Source organism: Stigmatopora nigra, chromosome 1 (assembly GCF_051989575.1).
Source record: "Stigmatopora nigra isolate UIUO_SnigA chromosome 1, RoL_Snig_1.1, whole genome shotgun sequence".
NCBI classification, from domain to species: Eukaryota; Metazoa; Chordata; class Actinopteri; order Syngnathiformes; family Syngnathidae; genus Stigmatopora; species Stigmatopora nigra.
This window is the reverse complement of record NC_135508.1, coordinates 10,416,336-10,432,576: the sequence shown is the minus strand read 5'-3', so window position 1 is coordinate 10,432,576 and position 16,241 is coordinate 10,416,336. Positions and strand designations below refer to the sequence as shown.

The window sequence follows — 16,241 nt, the reverse complement described above, 5'->3', positions numbered from 1 at the left end:
CTAGGGCTCAATCTCATCTCACCTCTAATCTCATTTTCTGAATCACTTTATACTCACTAGGGTTGCAAGGGGTGCTGGAGACCAATCCCAGCTAATTTAGGGCCAGAGGCGGGGGACACCCTGAATTGATGGCCATCAGATTGGAGGATACAAGGAGACAGACAACCAATTCACACTCACTCATACCTAGGGGAAATTTAGAGTGACCAATCATCTTACCATGCATGTCTTTGGGATGTGGGAGGAAACCGGAATTTCCGGAGAAAACCCACGCAGGCCCAATTTTAAGATATAAAATGGGAGAAGATGGATACTCCACACAGGTGGACTGACCTGGATTTGATCCCAGGCACCCCACTGTGAGACCGACGCGCTAACCACCCTGGTTCATAATTAAAATTAAAATTATTACAAACCTGCGATAAAGAGTGTGCATGTCCATCAGGCTGGGCATCTTTCCTTATTTCATTAGGCACCATCTGTTTTTGAATATGAGGGGACTTGACTTCCCTTGGAGGAAAAACAACAACAGTACATAAGATTAACTGATTTAGTGCAATTGGGAGCAAGTGACATCACATACATATTAACTGTCATTGGACAACCATGCTACAGTGTCTATGACAGTAACAGATGTCCAATCTATTCAGACTGGGACCTCACAATGTACTTGAAATCTATCGCCATAACTGGCTGCCAAGGAGTTACTAATAGCTCATTAGCTCATTACTTATCAAGAGTTGCTAGTGTATTCCTTAACATGTTTCAGCTGAAGCACAATATATTTATATATAAAACTACTGTTAGATGTGTAATGACATGAACAATGTGCCATGTTACTTAAAAGTAATCAATTTGTGTTAAGGTGCCCTTGTAAATCTACTGATATAATACAGCCAGACAAAAAGTACACATGCCAAACTGATGTCGTATAACAATTTTGGTCGTCGCACAATTTTAAAGCATAAAATGTGAAAATGCAAGTAAGCTGACAGTGACAAATTAGCAAAAGAGAACTTTCTGGTACTGTAAACAACCTGTGTGCAAGCAGCTGGTAAAACGTGCCACATTATTATTCCACCTCCATGGCGGTGTGTTTATTTTGGGTCAGTGCTACAAGCTGCACTCACATGTGGGCAAATATTTGCTGTCACATTTCTCTCAAAATGTTGTTTGTGTGTGCCGGACATGTAAGTTATGTTGGTGAGCAATACCATTTAAACAGGTTTAAAAAAAAAAAAAAAAGATAGACATATTATACACAGATTCACCAGGCACAGACACAAAAACTACACAAATTCATTGCACGTGGACCCAAAGCATATTTATATGATTGACCGGTGGAATGATAAATTCTGGTGGTTGGAGCTTGGTGGTTTGTTGGGAAGTCCCTTTTCTAATTCATTGCAGGTCTATCATTAGCCACGCAATAGTTGAATGAGTTTCACATGCAAGAACTTGAGAGCTCTGACCTCATTCCCATCAAACACCTTTGGATAAACAAGAAAAGCGACCTCAAGTCATGGCCTCTGAACGCAACATTTTGTTGGATGCAGAAAAGAAAAACACTAACATACAGCAACAGCTTAAAGAACAGATACAATGTCTTAAGATTTCCCTGATATCTATTGTCTCTCCTTATACAGAATATGCACTGGTGTGCCAGGTGTTTAATGAAGCCGTGCTCATAACTCAAAACATTAAATGGAAAAACATATGTTACCATTAAATCTTAATCTTTTGCAGCCCCTCCCACTTTTCATAAACTAAAAAAATGTTTAAGAAAATATAAAATATGAGAAATGAATTTGATTATAATTCTTGATTATATGATTATAAAACTTAAACTTATATGATTTGAAACTTATATGATTTTATGATTATAAAACTTAAACTATGCCCCCTCCATATTATCTTTAATTAAACAGACCATTTATTCCCCCGTTTGAAATTATTTTACAGTAAAGCTCAATTGGAAGTCCTAATATGCATCATGAAAATTACTATGTGGAAATTGTTCACCAAGGAACTTTGAAATGGCTTGAGTTTATTGGTTCCATACAGCTTTGGTATCTCGACATATTTTGCACGGTAGTCAAGGCAGAAAAAGACCAAACGGTAGCTCACATTACGGAAAACTTTAGAGTGGGGTCACTCGTTTATCTTTCCACTGTATCTCTTTTAATTCTGTGTTTTTAAACCCTTATACACATTTGCAGTGCATGAGGGACAGAATCTGTTTAAACTGCTGTGTCCCTTTGTGTGTTTGTATAAGCTCAGAAGCATGTCCACTGAAAACTAACAGGCCATGAGGGCTCTCATACTGCTACCCGCACAGGTGTGTAAACTAGCAGACATCCTGGCTTGGCCATGATTTAGCTAACATAGTTCCATTTAACTATCTCGGTATAGTTGATGGCGTATAAAAGGGTGTATGGCAGTATTAGAACTGCATTATCATTGAGAATAATAATTTAGTGCAGCAAGATTTCTAAGACTGGAATAAAATGATAGGAGATTGAAAGAAAGTAGTGTTTATGAAACATGATATATTTGTAAGTCATTTTTCACATGTCCCTATGCTTCTTCCACCTGGAACCCTCGAAATATCCATGCTCCAACATAAGCAGCTCCAATTTATTCCTGGCCTGGATAGCAGCTGTCTTTTTAACTTCCTTTAGGCATATTATCCCATCAATATTATCTATTACAGTTTTTGTTTGGTTGATCTGAACTTCTTTTTAGTTGTCAAATACAAAGAGAAAAATAAAAAAATACAAATCTTGAAATCATTACCAACTAATAAAATGACTAAGCTTTTGAGTTCCAAAAGTTTTATGAGTTCCATTATGTGGCAACAGATTTGGGATACCAGAAAAGACGTTCAAAGTAATTTTGTTTCCTGAAAGTCTACAATTTGGAAGTCCGAAACTAATTATAGAAGTTGAAAAATAAAATAAAAAACTTTTTCCTCGCAAAACATGGTAGTGCAAAAAGTACATAATAATGATATAATTGAAGGGCCCTCTTTATGCTGTTGCCTTATCATGGTAGAGGAATTTGTGTATCCCGGTGACCCCAGAAGTTATGCTGTCTGGGCTTTGTGACCGCAAAAGGGTCACCCATAGAAAACAGGTCCAAAGTGTTTCTCATTTTAATGATGCACGTGTTGTATTCGTGTGGATATGCGTTCATAGTGTACATTTGTCGAAAGAATGCCAAATCATTATCCACATTCCTATACAAATGATTTCAGGATAGATTTGAAAAAAAATGTGTTTGGCAATGAAATAGGAATTGACCTGCAGTGTTCACTTAACCTTAAGTTTATGAAGTTTGAGGAAAAAGAGAAAGATGACATTTAAATTATGTACAGTTTTAATTCTGAAGGGAAGAAATAAAAAACTACACAACCAGTGAGGAGAAGGGGGAGGAAATAGGACCTCAGAGAGTTTAGAGTTAGTCAGTTAGGTCAACACTGAAGTTTTATCTTAGACATTAGTCTTTCTGCAGAGCTGAAAGATCCAAACAGGACAAGAGTGTTTATTATTTATAGATTCTTTATGATGCTAACGCATCCTATCGTAGTAAAAAAAAAAAAAAATACAAGACCGCTGCCTTGTCGTGTACAGTACAACTGGTGAAACTGGGAATAGAAAAGCTCACATTGCAGTGCACTTCAATATATTATTCCCCAAAAGCAAAAAAATAAGATATCTATATATATGAACTCTAATGCCCAGCTGTGATGGCCAGCTTTTGGCAAAGAGTCTATGAATAGATGTAATTTTCACTGCAACTTCACACCTAGAAATGCATATTCAAACTCACACTATAGCAAAAATACAGTTCTTGTATATATGTATATGTACATGCATATTGGATTTGCATAAAACACAGCAAAAAATCATGCTTTTATTTTTACAACACTCGCTCACCTCTCAAGATCATTTATTTTTTTCTCTCTGCCAGATTTGTCCACCTCAGCGTCTCTCAGTGCCACCATTAACCTTGTGACCTCCGCTTGTGACTTTCCAGATTCCTCTCTGTAGCGAGCCACTTCCTGTTCTAGAAGCTTCAGACGATCTCCAATGTCTGGATAATTACGTTTTATGTCCTCTGGGTTTTGTGCCTTGTGGGTGGAAAAAAAAAAATTCAGAGATTAGTTTTTGAAAATAATCTTATTGAGATTTTTTCTATAATATTTAAGATAAGGAAAAAAAATAAAGGAGCATACCGTGGAGTTTACAGCTGATTGTGCACTTATTTTGGCTGGCATCTAGAAGATGAGTAGGAGAAGATTACTGTGTCAGTCTACGACAGGAAGGTAGTACTATAATACACAATGCAGCATAGTTGTCACATCTGAGTCTCACTTTCCATAAACGCTTATCCCACCAAACCTAAGGTTTAACTGGAGGAGTGCACCTTGAACTCCTCGTCAGCCAACCCATAGTCAAAGAATTCCCAGGCTGACCTATGGGAAATTTAGAGTATTTAACCCACCTACCAAAGAAAAGCGACACTGGGATGTGGAAGACATTCAGACCCAGACAGGAAGGCCGGAACCCACAATTGAACCTTTGATCTCAGAAGTATGAGGTGTCATGCTAAGCAGTCAGCCATTTATAAGAAGATCAGCCTTTCTTCCAAGAGCTTCTTTCAATATTTAGCTCTATAAAAACCAAGCATTTACTTCCTCGAATGAGTAAATACGGCTTCATGGGAGTCGGATGTGGTGTTTTAAACAACTTAGAGATGAAAAGGCTCATCTAACATCTACACTAAAAGGGATACCTAACATCTGCGGTGAATGTGTCTACAGCATTTGAATGTGGACAGTAACTGCAAGAGATTGAAGGAGAATTAGTCTTACAATAGCTCAAAACAAATATTATAATAGACTTTTTAAATTTTAATTATTACTGACAAATGAAGCACTTCAATGAAGTGTCTTGAATATAGAGTCACGTCATGTTTCGATCTTTGTAGACATCATTTCACGTTGCACTGTTTGTATTGATATGACATGATCACGTGGTAACTATGCACATAAAAGAGTGAATGTTCATTTACAAAAGCACAAAAGTGTGGTTTTCCTTGCATTTAAGGTGTAATAAATAATCCTAGCTTGTCAGATTGGGCATCATTCTACTCAAAAAACATGGATTGTAAGTGTAAACGCTTACGGTGGAGCCTGTGTAAAAATGTTTTGTGTTCATCACACAAGCTCATCAACATATCGAGGAACACATGCCCGCTCAAAAAAAAAAAAAAAACAGACATCATAAGACGCTGTGAAGAATTTGCAAGTTTGCACAACAACTTTGTCTGCTGCCAATGATACTAAATAATGGATAATTGGCAACACTTCTGTGAGATTGTAATTTTGCTGGCTCCAACAGTCATGAAGCTGCTGTCATTTTTTGTGTGACCCAAGACTCAATATGATACCATTTTAGAGGAGACGAGACTTCTTTATACTTTTTATGACTATTGAAAAAAGGTGTCATGTAGATCCCGGCCAGAGGATACATACTAGACATGCTGGTGTGCAAATTTGGCGCCCCATATGGGAGAGAAAGGATTTTAATTTATCTATAAAACTATATCATTTTGACATCACTGCCGCATACTCTTTTTATATCTGATACAGGCTGTCTCCTTAATAGAGAGTTATTAAAATTATTGCCGATGCTCACAGGGAGGTAGCACAGAAGAATTAATGATGCATTTTTGGATGAAGTCAGAAGCAAGGAATATTTGGATTTACCGGTTCCTTCAGAGTGGTAAACTGTGTGGTCTTTTAAGCCATTGTGGTGATTAAACATCAAACACATATTTGGTGATAAGCTGACTTAAGTTACGTTTGGATTGTTGGCAGAGTTTCAACATGAAGGATCTCCATGTAAAGCTACTCATCTGAACATTCTAGATTTTATTTATTACAAGTCAGTGCAAAATTTAAACAAATGTGAAATTTTTCAGAATATAATTTCTTTTGAATAATGCAAATAATTTCAATGGAATAAATTTACAACACATTTAAATTTCAATTTAACTAAACATAAAATGTCATTTCTGATGTAGTGCCAAAGTGGGATTTTTTTGCGGGAGTGGGTGCGCGGGGGTATTTTTGCTATTGTACAAGATATGAGACTCAACATTTGTACACTGAAACTTGATGCCACAGTGTCTGCAATGTGCATAAATAATCACAAACAATTCACAGGGGGGGAACAGTGCTTGAATAAACTAGCAAGTCGTTGGACAATTTGTTTTGTTAGTGTGGAATTATTTGGATATTTGTATCTTGGTAAGAAATGAATAGAAAAACAACAAAAAGTTAAACAGCCCTGAGATTGACACTTTATAGTGTGATCTTTCCCCAAATTATTTGTTTCAATTGCTCCTCTCGGGTGCTGTTGAGGATAGAAATTTGTTAAACACATGCATGCTCACGTTTCCACTTTTGAACCTCCCTCCTCCCAGTGCTCACTCTGTACAAACCTCTCCATCGGGTCTCTGGACTTGGATTGGGCCCACGATAGCAGGTTGGCTGGGGGACTGTTTCTGTGGTTGGAGGACATAGAGCTTGTCCTTCAATTCCTGGTTGTCCTTCCTTAATCGCTCCAACTCCTCCAGGTGAACCCTGTCCGCCTGCTCCTTTTGCTCTCGTAGGTTCTCAATAACTCGCTCCTGAGAAGTGGGGAAAATTGAGAGGCATGAAACTAAATGTGGTAAAGACTTCAAAACTATTATCTAGTTGTACTCATTCCCATTAAAGTTGCAAATGGAGCCACTTCCAAATGGTTGACCAAACGTCTTGGGTGTCTAATTATCTTTATACTATCTATCATTATTGAATCATAGCGTCTTAGTGAATGGACCCAGCAGCCTGTTTTGCAAAGGGCAGCCAAACTCATAAATACAAGTCTTAAATAAGACCACCATAAATATTAGCGTGGAAACAGGGAGATCAGAGTTAGATGGAGTATAGAGACAGATTTATTGAAAATGGATAATACAGTACTGGAGATCACTTCCTTACAACTCCACACTGACTCTCGATAAACCAAGTAGGAATGTTTATATCATAATTCTTCCTGTTCTCTAATCACACCAGAAAGGCTTTGGGCATTGGCCCAAAAGCATGTCCAGGGCATGGGTGGGAGTGCATACAAGGTGTGTATAGTAGGTGTGTGGATTGAAGCGATTATCAAGGTGTTTATTCAGGTGTTTATTTAGGCACACAGTGCAGCTGAAAATTGGAGCTTTACGATGTGGCACTGCCGCTTGATTGGCAGCTTTAAACCCACGGGTAAATTGGACAAATACATCCTCTCACTACACCTGGCACAGAAATGCATGCAGAGTAGCTTTTAGAGGCACAAGAGGGGAAAAGATGCCTGAAAATAGTTAATGAGTCCTGGGTGTTTTCCTATATATATTGACCTATCTCAAGGATATTGAGTATTTTGGGATGGAGACAAGGATGTGGGAAAAGGAAAAAAATGAGATAGAATGTGAGGCACTCAATTGCTACATTAAATGCACGACAGAGTCAGGCACAGGGTCAAGAGTTTTGGTAGGGCTACAAAAGTCAGCATGTAAATTAGAGCTACAGTACTGCGGTAAGCAAGTTTGTGATTAGCAATACACATGTTCACTCTTGTAAACACATTCCACACATGTTGTTAGCCACAAAGAGCAAAATGCCAATGCTCTAGTCAACACAGGTGAATTTCGAAGACGGTTTGATGAAACAGATGGGCTAATGGCACATTTCATCACAAAACCTTTTGGTCCAAATATGGTACAATTGATGGTTATTTTCCCTTATTTGTACAAATGGTCTGTCCCCTTGTTGTACTATCTTTTTAACATAACATTGAACATTTAAAGTGCTGAAAAACACTGAAAACTAGTAATTAAAATTACATTTATAGCACAACTTGAAAAATGTCGCTATTTGTGAGCCACTTTTTCGTTCACATTCTTGCATTTGGAAGATTTTTTTTCTTATAGTTTATCATTTGATTTTTTTATTTTATTTTATTGTAGACCTGGATAGAAAAATACAATTGAGATTGGATGATGTGGAAAAAGTTTTTTTATATTCACAAATTGTCACAAATGTCTGCATTGAGAGTTTTCCAATTACTAATATGTATACACTGAATCCTTATACCTTGTCAGACAGTGCTTCCTCCAGTGTGGCTAGGGCTGTCTCTGTGTTGCCAGAATCTGTCTGAAGACCTTGGACCCGATCCCTCAAGCCAGTCAGCTGTTTGTCCTTGTCCTTTAACTGATCCAAGAGGTTCTCAATCTGGGGGAGAAAAAAAGATCAGAAAAAGTAAACTGAGACTGCTAAAGATCCAGCAGAGGCTTTGCTATATTTCCGCACGACTAATTTTATATAAGTTTAACGACAACAAGGACGGGAAAAACTATTTTTTGTGATTAAAATAAGTTTTTTAGTACATAAAAAAATACTTTTTTATTTTAAACAATCCCAAAATTATTATTTGAGAGAGCTTTGCTTAAAAAATGTTCAACTAACAAAAGCCAGTTTTACTTTCCTTAATGAAAGATTGAATCATGTGTACATTGTGTTTTGGCTTTTATTTTTTATTTTTTACAGTTGACAGCATGCAAAACAATAATAAATTTTAATTAAGACTGAAATGTGTCCCTGTGAGGATGAGTTTAATATATTTTGTTCATTTTGAACAACAACATATATGCAAAAAGGAATGTTCCCGTTAATTGACCCAGATATGACAAAAAAAATCATCAGCAAGCTCTTAACGTTTGTAGTCAACTAACAAAGCGCTGGAGGGAAAAAAATAATAATAAAAAGACTAGAAACTTGGCAGATTGAAACCAAATCTTACTTACTTATCCTGACTGCTTCTCTGAGACAAAAAATAAGAATAATAATATCAATCCAAGTTGAATGTGGGTTTCTTTTTCCATCTCTGGCTCTTTCGCTGGTTATCCTCAGTAATACAAAGTATTACTTAGGTTCTTATGAAAACCTAGTTTGATTTTTTTTTCTTTAGAAATGTTATTTTTAATTTGTCCATATTTTTTTTACTATGTACATATAAAGAAAACACTCCAAAAAATGATAATAATAAAAAACTGCCAGGGAGAGAACCACACAGAAATCAAATAGGAAGCCACATTGTGCTCAATAGTATTTAGATTATGTTGAAATCTCCACAGTTCTTGCAGAATTGAATCCAACAACACTGCAAGGCTTTTAAGTTTCTTTTCTCTTTAGTCTACAGGATAAGTAGCAAGCTTTTATGGGGTCATTTTGAGTTTAGCAAATCGACGTTCGGAAAGTAGCAAGAGGAAATAGGGAAAACAAACAGGCTTGTACTTACAGTAAAATCTTGATCGGTAATGGCACTTCAAGTTAAGTATGTAGATTGGCCAGCACAGAAGTAGTGGGGGCAGTAAACCCTTCAGTAAATGATGAGAACATTTCACACTACCACTGATAGAATTCCCACATTTGAAGGGACTTTAAGATGCGGGAAATCAAAAAGGCTTACAGATGTCAAAAGATAGCTGCTATTTGTTTCCATAAATAAAAAAAAAAATGCTTCCAGAAATAATTTGGAATATCAAGAAAACATTATAATGTAACCCCCCCCACCCCCCACCACCACCCTTCAAAATACTGTGTCCAAAACACTGTCATGCATAACCATGCATAGCATTGCTCTTGGCTCCTATAGACAGCACAGAGCACTATTTCATTTCAAATTGAGCATATCACCCCTGCCCTTAGATAAATCATTAGGCTCTTCATGAGGCTGATGTTTGCTTTGGCCTCTTAACATAAAATAACCACTAGTCAGAGAAATATTGACCTTGACATTCAGCCTACTGTGGAACGTTCTCGTAAAACCCAACTGAGGTCTCGGCTCTAAAGAACGTGTCACTGGAGTCACATTTGTCAAAAGGAAAATGTGACATTTTGCCCAAAATGTCAGATGCCCGGAATTGTTGAGGAGAGAAGCTTTTGTGGCTATGGCTAAAATGGATTTGGCTTTATGCCTTTCTGGGATGTAGAGCCTTCCTTTATGTGTCTGCGTGTTGAAGATGAGCACAGCAGCCAAGCCATTACTGAGTCAAGTCACAGAATGTTATTATCAAATGGCTGTGGATGGCCCCTTCCTTAAACCATGCACATATGCTTGTGAAACAGAATGCCTAAATTGTGTTGCTGTCATGGTCTTTCAGACAAGACAATTGTGTATAACTCCCTGTATGTGTCTTACACTTTATTTTCAGAAAGCTTGACATCTTCCTCACTCCCCAAAACTTACAACCCTCAAATGTTTATGGTGTTACTGATAACTTTATCTACAAGAGGATAGGACCAGGCTAGACTACACTTGAAATATGGAGTGTTGGTGTAACATCAGTACGACACAGATTCCAAGAGTTCTATAGATTGGTTTAAAAAAAATAAAGGTCAGGTTAACTAGAAAAATATGGAATGCAAAAAATGCTATGCATAGGCGGAGCCTTAAAAAATAAATAGTATTTACTTATCTCTTAATACAAAATTAACATTAACCAAAAGGTAATCTACAAATCTGATCACCAGTTGGTTTGCTATTGCAATGTGGTTACAGTTTGTTAGTTATAATTATATTAGAGCTCAGTTTGATGTGATGAGTGAAAAGCTGTCGAAAATATGTTTCTGGCTAAAACACAGTAAAAAGCAAAATACTCCAGAGAAGAACCACAAACTCGGTTGACCCATATGTCTTCCATTCAAAGAAACAAGAACTCAGTGGCCTCGCAAGAATACTTTCTGTAGAACATTGAAGAGCCCTGCATGGATTGTGACGACTACAGCATTACAATTGTTTGTGCAGTATTTTTGAAAGACTTTTGAACTATTAAAATGCTCAAATTTCTCACTTTGTCTGAGTAAAAGTCAACCTTCCTTTTTTATTTTGCTTTTTCTTCAGTTTTAATTGTGTATCAATATATTTTCCTTTTGTAAAAACGTCGAAGGCTGCATTTATTGTCATGAACACAGTTACACAAACTATCACATACAAATAAATGACTAAAAAATTAAATATTCTGTAGTTTATGGGGATAAAAAAAAATATAGATCAGAATCAAGCATGTTAATTTGGAGACAACACAGTGAAAAATAATCCGACATGTTGTGATAAAATTAAAGCAAACAATAGACACATTAATTTTTGAGAGGCAAAATGTCCACATTTCTTCTTAATTCTCACTTACTTTAATAAATCACTGATGACAAATGTCTTCCGGCAAGAAATGCAGGAAAAAAAAAGTGTGAGTTTAAGGGATTAAGAGTGGACTCATGACACTCAGAGAAAATCTTTTCAGGATAGACTTAATTCAGCGATGTCCCTCCATCTCATTTAACTGCTAGTGTGTCTGGAATATTTAACCAAGGAATGGCCGATTATTGAGCCTGTGATATTATGTAAATGGATGCCCCCTTGTGGCCAATATCTGATAAAAAAAAACTCTCGTATTGAACATTCATTACCTTGCACAAAATAATACATTTAGTTTTCTTCTTTTATAGATGCTTTGTAATGTTTGAGGAATGCTGTCCACACAAAAAAAAACTGCATCACAAGTTTCAGTGGTGCCTACCCGAGTTAAAAAGTAACCTAATAGAGGGTACACCCTGGACTGGTCACCAGTCAATCACAGAGTAAATATTGATTGAGCCAACCAATCTCACTCACATTTACACCATCACTTAATAAGGAATGAAGTGCTATTTGTTTTGAAGTCAGGTGACTGCACCAAAATATATATTTTTTATTTCTTGACAACCTCAAAACTTCTCAAAGTTTGTTTAGATGTGGTTAAATGTAAAACAGACATTAAAATCATATAATTTGACTTTCAAGAATAAAAGAACCACTGACAGCCTCAACTACATTATGTCAAAAACTTTAGACTATAATATACTCCTACCATATAACTACTGTACATCCAGTCTGACGGATAGGGAGGGATGTATATAGTCCTTGGTGAAAACAAGTGAAGCTGTGATTAATGTTTGTCTTTTGGTCAAAAAGATGTGATATACCCAGCACAACTACTGTACATAGTGAATGTCATGCTCCTCCTCTTCAGGCACGCTGCTGTATCCATACATACTAATTACCAACTGAGACACATGTTGAGTAACACACACACACACATACACACACAGAATAACAGTTAGACATGGAGGGAATTTCTTCTGTTGAGAAAAACGATCAGGGAGGTAAAGCTTCAGCTTTTGAATAAAGACAGATTGTACTTGTGCGAGACAAGCTCTACCTGACCGCGTGTGTCCGTGTGTTTTGGCTAAGTTGAGTCACGTCTCTGCTCTTTAGGCTCAAGACCATATCTCGAGCGCCCCCCACCCCTTCAGCTGCAGAATGCTATGGTAATTGCTGTGTAATTACCTTGTTGCTTGATTCTACTGCTCCCAGTCCATTAGTATTTTTTTCGTTTAGTTTGTGAGAGGATGGAAACCAGAAAAATTTACCCACCAATGGGCCACGACAGTTTTAGCTTCTCAACTTCATGTTTTGCTAGATCTGGGATAATCCAGGTCAAAGGGTCTCCTCCCAAGAAACTGTCTGAGTCTGATATGAAGTTCAAAATGTGTGGCCAGTTGGGACGTGGCTGCTAAGCTTGATATGAGGTTTGTCATTATCAGGATAAGTTCATTAACGTGTATGTTGAGGTCACCAGAAGAAGTCTTCAAATGAATGTGACTGGACTGAAGTGCAGGTGTTGTGCTCAAACCGAAGATGGGTTTGAAAAGCATGTTCTAACAATAGGTTTGTCCTGATTGATGTGTAGCCAGCATGTCTCCAATCAGTCAAGCTCTTAACATTAACCCTGTTTGATTGCTGATAGGAGCAGTGGAGGGTTACAAGAAAGCAGTGATCTAACACTGGCTTTTTTACCCGAACATCCAACTCCAATGAGCTTATCTCCAGCCATGTGTTCATGCTCTGATTGGTCAGATGGAATCTATTAAGATGAAAGACATTGGTGGACTTCACAGCAGCAGGAATGTATGCGTATATTTCAGAATTATCTAAGATGATCTAAGAAGTACAGCTGATATACACATTCAATCAGTAAGCTGGAATACCTCCAGGGCAGCCCACCATATATCTAGCTCTGTGGATAGCCCCCCTTTCTGTGCATGTCCTTTGCAAAAGCTCAATACATATCACAAACAATGTATACTTGCCTCCATCGCTACTACAGATTGAAGTCTGCTTGTCCCACCTTCTGACAGGCAGGACACCGGGCAGGCTTTTTTTGTAGTGTGACAACTTGTCTGTTCCAACAAACTCTGTGACAACATTACCAAACGCCGTAGTATAACACTGCTATTGTCGGGAAAAGACCAAGAAAAATGGTGTAGCTAGTCAGAATCAAGCGTTACTCCTCAATGCCTATTTGTTTCAGAAAATACGCAAAATAAACCCATTTAGCTAAGATTCCCGTCTCCACTCAAACAAAGCATCACATCACAGCAAGAGATGCATTGACTCAGTCTCAGTGTATGTATATTCAACTCTTAATAAACACAGTGCCAATGTTGGACTAATATTTTCATTTTGATCAAAATGCAGCACCTTCACTCAATATCCATACGCATCTCATTCAACAGGGTCACTGTTGTTTCAACCCAGTGTGTAAAACAAGCAGAAGAAATGGGGGTAGAGGGTCAAAGTGAGTTGCTTCAGGAAAGTAAGGGTACAGTACATCCCACAAATTTGTAAAAAAAAATGCCTATGACCTATGACACTGCATCCATATATTCAACAAGCGACAAAAAAACCTTTTAGTGCAACAACTCATAGGTTAAGAGAATTGGCCAAAAGACAATGTGTAGTTTTAAATAGAGCAAAGAAAAGTGTGAAAAAGAAAGCATTTCTTTTTGTGTGTTACACAAGCTTAAGCCGTGCCATAAGAGTCTGAAAGAGTGTGGAATAGTATGATAAGAGACAGCCTTGCTGGTACGTCTAAATAACCAGTCATTATGACCTTATCAAATATAAAATGCAGCTATTAAAGTGTTATTTTAGTGAATTATGATGTAGAGGGTGAATTCCATAGAATTCAAAGCTACCTTTGGCTCTGTGAACAAGTACTAAACTGATTACTCCCAAAACCGAGTAGCTGGTTGGACCACCCGCAGCGGCAACAACAGAAATCAAGTGCTTTCTAATATTTGCATTGAATAGTTCACATCTCACTTGGGAGATTTTGACCCAGTTTTCTTTTCAAGATTGTTTTAATTCAGCGATACTGTAAAACTTTTGTGCATAACTAGCTTTTTTAAGGTCATGCCACAGCATTTCAATGAGATTCAATACTTGGCCATTTGCAAAATGGAACTTTTTTTCAGTTTATTCTTTATTTAATTTTTTAAAATACCTAATGCTTGTATTTTTTTTACCCTGAGCTATATACATATATACACATACACATTTGGGGATGTGTAGGCAGTACATTGTTGTTTGTGGAGCTCAGGCAGAGGTAACTAAAACTGCTCGTCTGTGGTTTCCATAAAGAGAGAACATGATAGTGGATACTATACTTCCATACACAAAGCTTGGCTTTTTTAAAAGCATGAATATGGATTGGGATGACCACAATGTTTGATCATGAATAACACATGCATGCCAAAACTGCACCACAAACGTTTCTGCCTCTGTGACTTCCACAAACCCACTCCTAGTGAAAAAGAGTGGAAAGGGAAAGAAAAAAAATGAAAGTAAATAAATAAATAAATTCATCTTTATGCATTGGTCATGGTCGCAAGGACGAAGCAAATTTTAAACAGAGCGCCAACTGTTCCACACTGCAATATGGGAAGCCAAAAAAAAGAAAAAGGAAAAATGTAAAAAGCTTGCAGTCGCATTGGTTTGTTCACTAAATAGCAGTTGCTCATTACTCTTCATTACATTTTGCCTATAACTATTAGAATCGACCTCAGGATAATACATCAGTGACAACATGGTGCCACGCTATAAGTCAGACTGGCCCTGGAGAGGCCTGGGAGAAACATTGGTAATCATCATCTGAGACAAGAAATACATACAAGTAAGTCAAGTATCGTTTTCTCAATTAAAGAACTGGTACAGCACAAATGAGGGGTTAAAGTAGAGGTCCTTACCACTCTAATGTTCCACATGTCAAAGATCTTTAGAACTCAAGTTTTAACAGATGAAGTGAGGTACTCAAAATGCTGGTCAACTATAGTTAGAAGAGGTAGCCAAAAAGCAGCAAGTATGATTTAGTACCAAACAAACAACACTGCCATTTTTTTTTAACATGAACCACTGTCCCAGAAAATCAGTAATTAGTATACTTTGAGTTGCCTATGTTTATCTGCTGGGCTAGACAACTTCTAGATCAGCGGTGGGCAAACTTTTCCACAAATGGCCACAGTGGCTGCGGGTTTTTTATCCCAACCCAACAAAAGAACACCTTTTCGCCAATCTGGTGCAATCAGTGCTTCTTGTTTCAGTAGGAACCTCATTGGTTGAACTGTCTGTGCTAGATCGGTCAGAATAAAAATCTGTACCCACGGTTGGCCTGCCCCTGTTCTATATCAAGAACATAAAAACACTTTCAAATCAGTGATCAAGCATGTCAAATTTATCAACAACACATGGAGATGGAAATTAAAGACAACTAGCCTTATGTTAAACATTCATTGAAAGATGAATTATTACATTATCTAAGGTAAACTGTAAAGCGAGACACGTAAATAAAGTTACACATTGTCACATAGCAATTTTTGGAGCGCCATCGATCAATGCTAACATATAATGGTAAACTGCCTGGGGAAAAAAAAGAGGGCAAAACAAACTTTTTTAAACTTTTTTTTCTTTTTAGATCTATATCCATTCGCCCATGACTTTTATAGCTATATAAATGTTCCAACTGCTTTTATTTCTACAGATGTCTATCCGCATACTGCTTTTGGTTAAAATGTTTTCTTTAGAAGTTGCAGCATGCTTTTTTGTTGGTTTGGTCAACAAACAAGAATAGCTACAGGTTGCATATTTGATTTGGTGTGGGTTTTAAGCTGGCTCAAGACGACTATATCAGGTCCAAAAAAAAAAAATGGAAGTAGAAAAAAAAAAAACACGGCTGAAGTGACTGTTTGAATCAAAGCAAAATAAATT

General features: G+C 37.2%; 1 protein-coding gene across 8 annotated transcripts in view; it reads right to left on the bottom strand.

Annotated features, from left to right (window-relative positions):
* The window catches only part of LOC144201440 (ERC protein 2-like), an 88,049-nt gene that overhangs the window by 52,422 nt on the left and 19,386 nt on the right, over positions 1-16,241 (bottom strand). For all 8 annotated transcript variants that reach the window (XR_013327343.1, XM_077724094.1, XM_077724066.1 and 5 more), the window contains 5 exons: positions 8,192-8,329; positions 6,511-6,699; positions 4,238-4,279; positions 3,939-4,132; positions 417-510 (listed from right to left, as the gene is read on the bottom strand). Coding sequence is in view for 7 of the 8 variants with exons in the window: in XM_077724094.1 (XP_077580220.1) it covers positions 417-510; positions 3,939-4,132; positions 4,238-4,279; positions 6,511-6,699; positions 8,192-8,329 (657 nt within the window). In the remaining variant the exon portion in view is untranslated. The remainder of the gene's footprint in view (positions 1-416; positions 511-3,938; positions 4,133-4,237; positions 4,280-6,510; positions 6,700-8,191; positions 8,330-16,241) is intronic.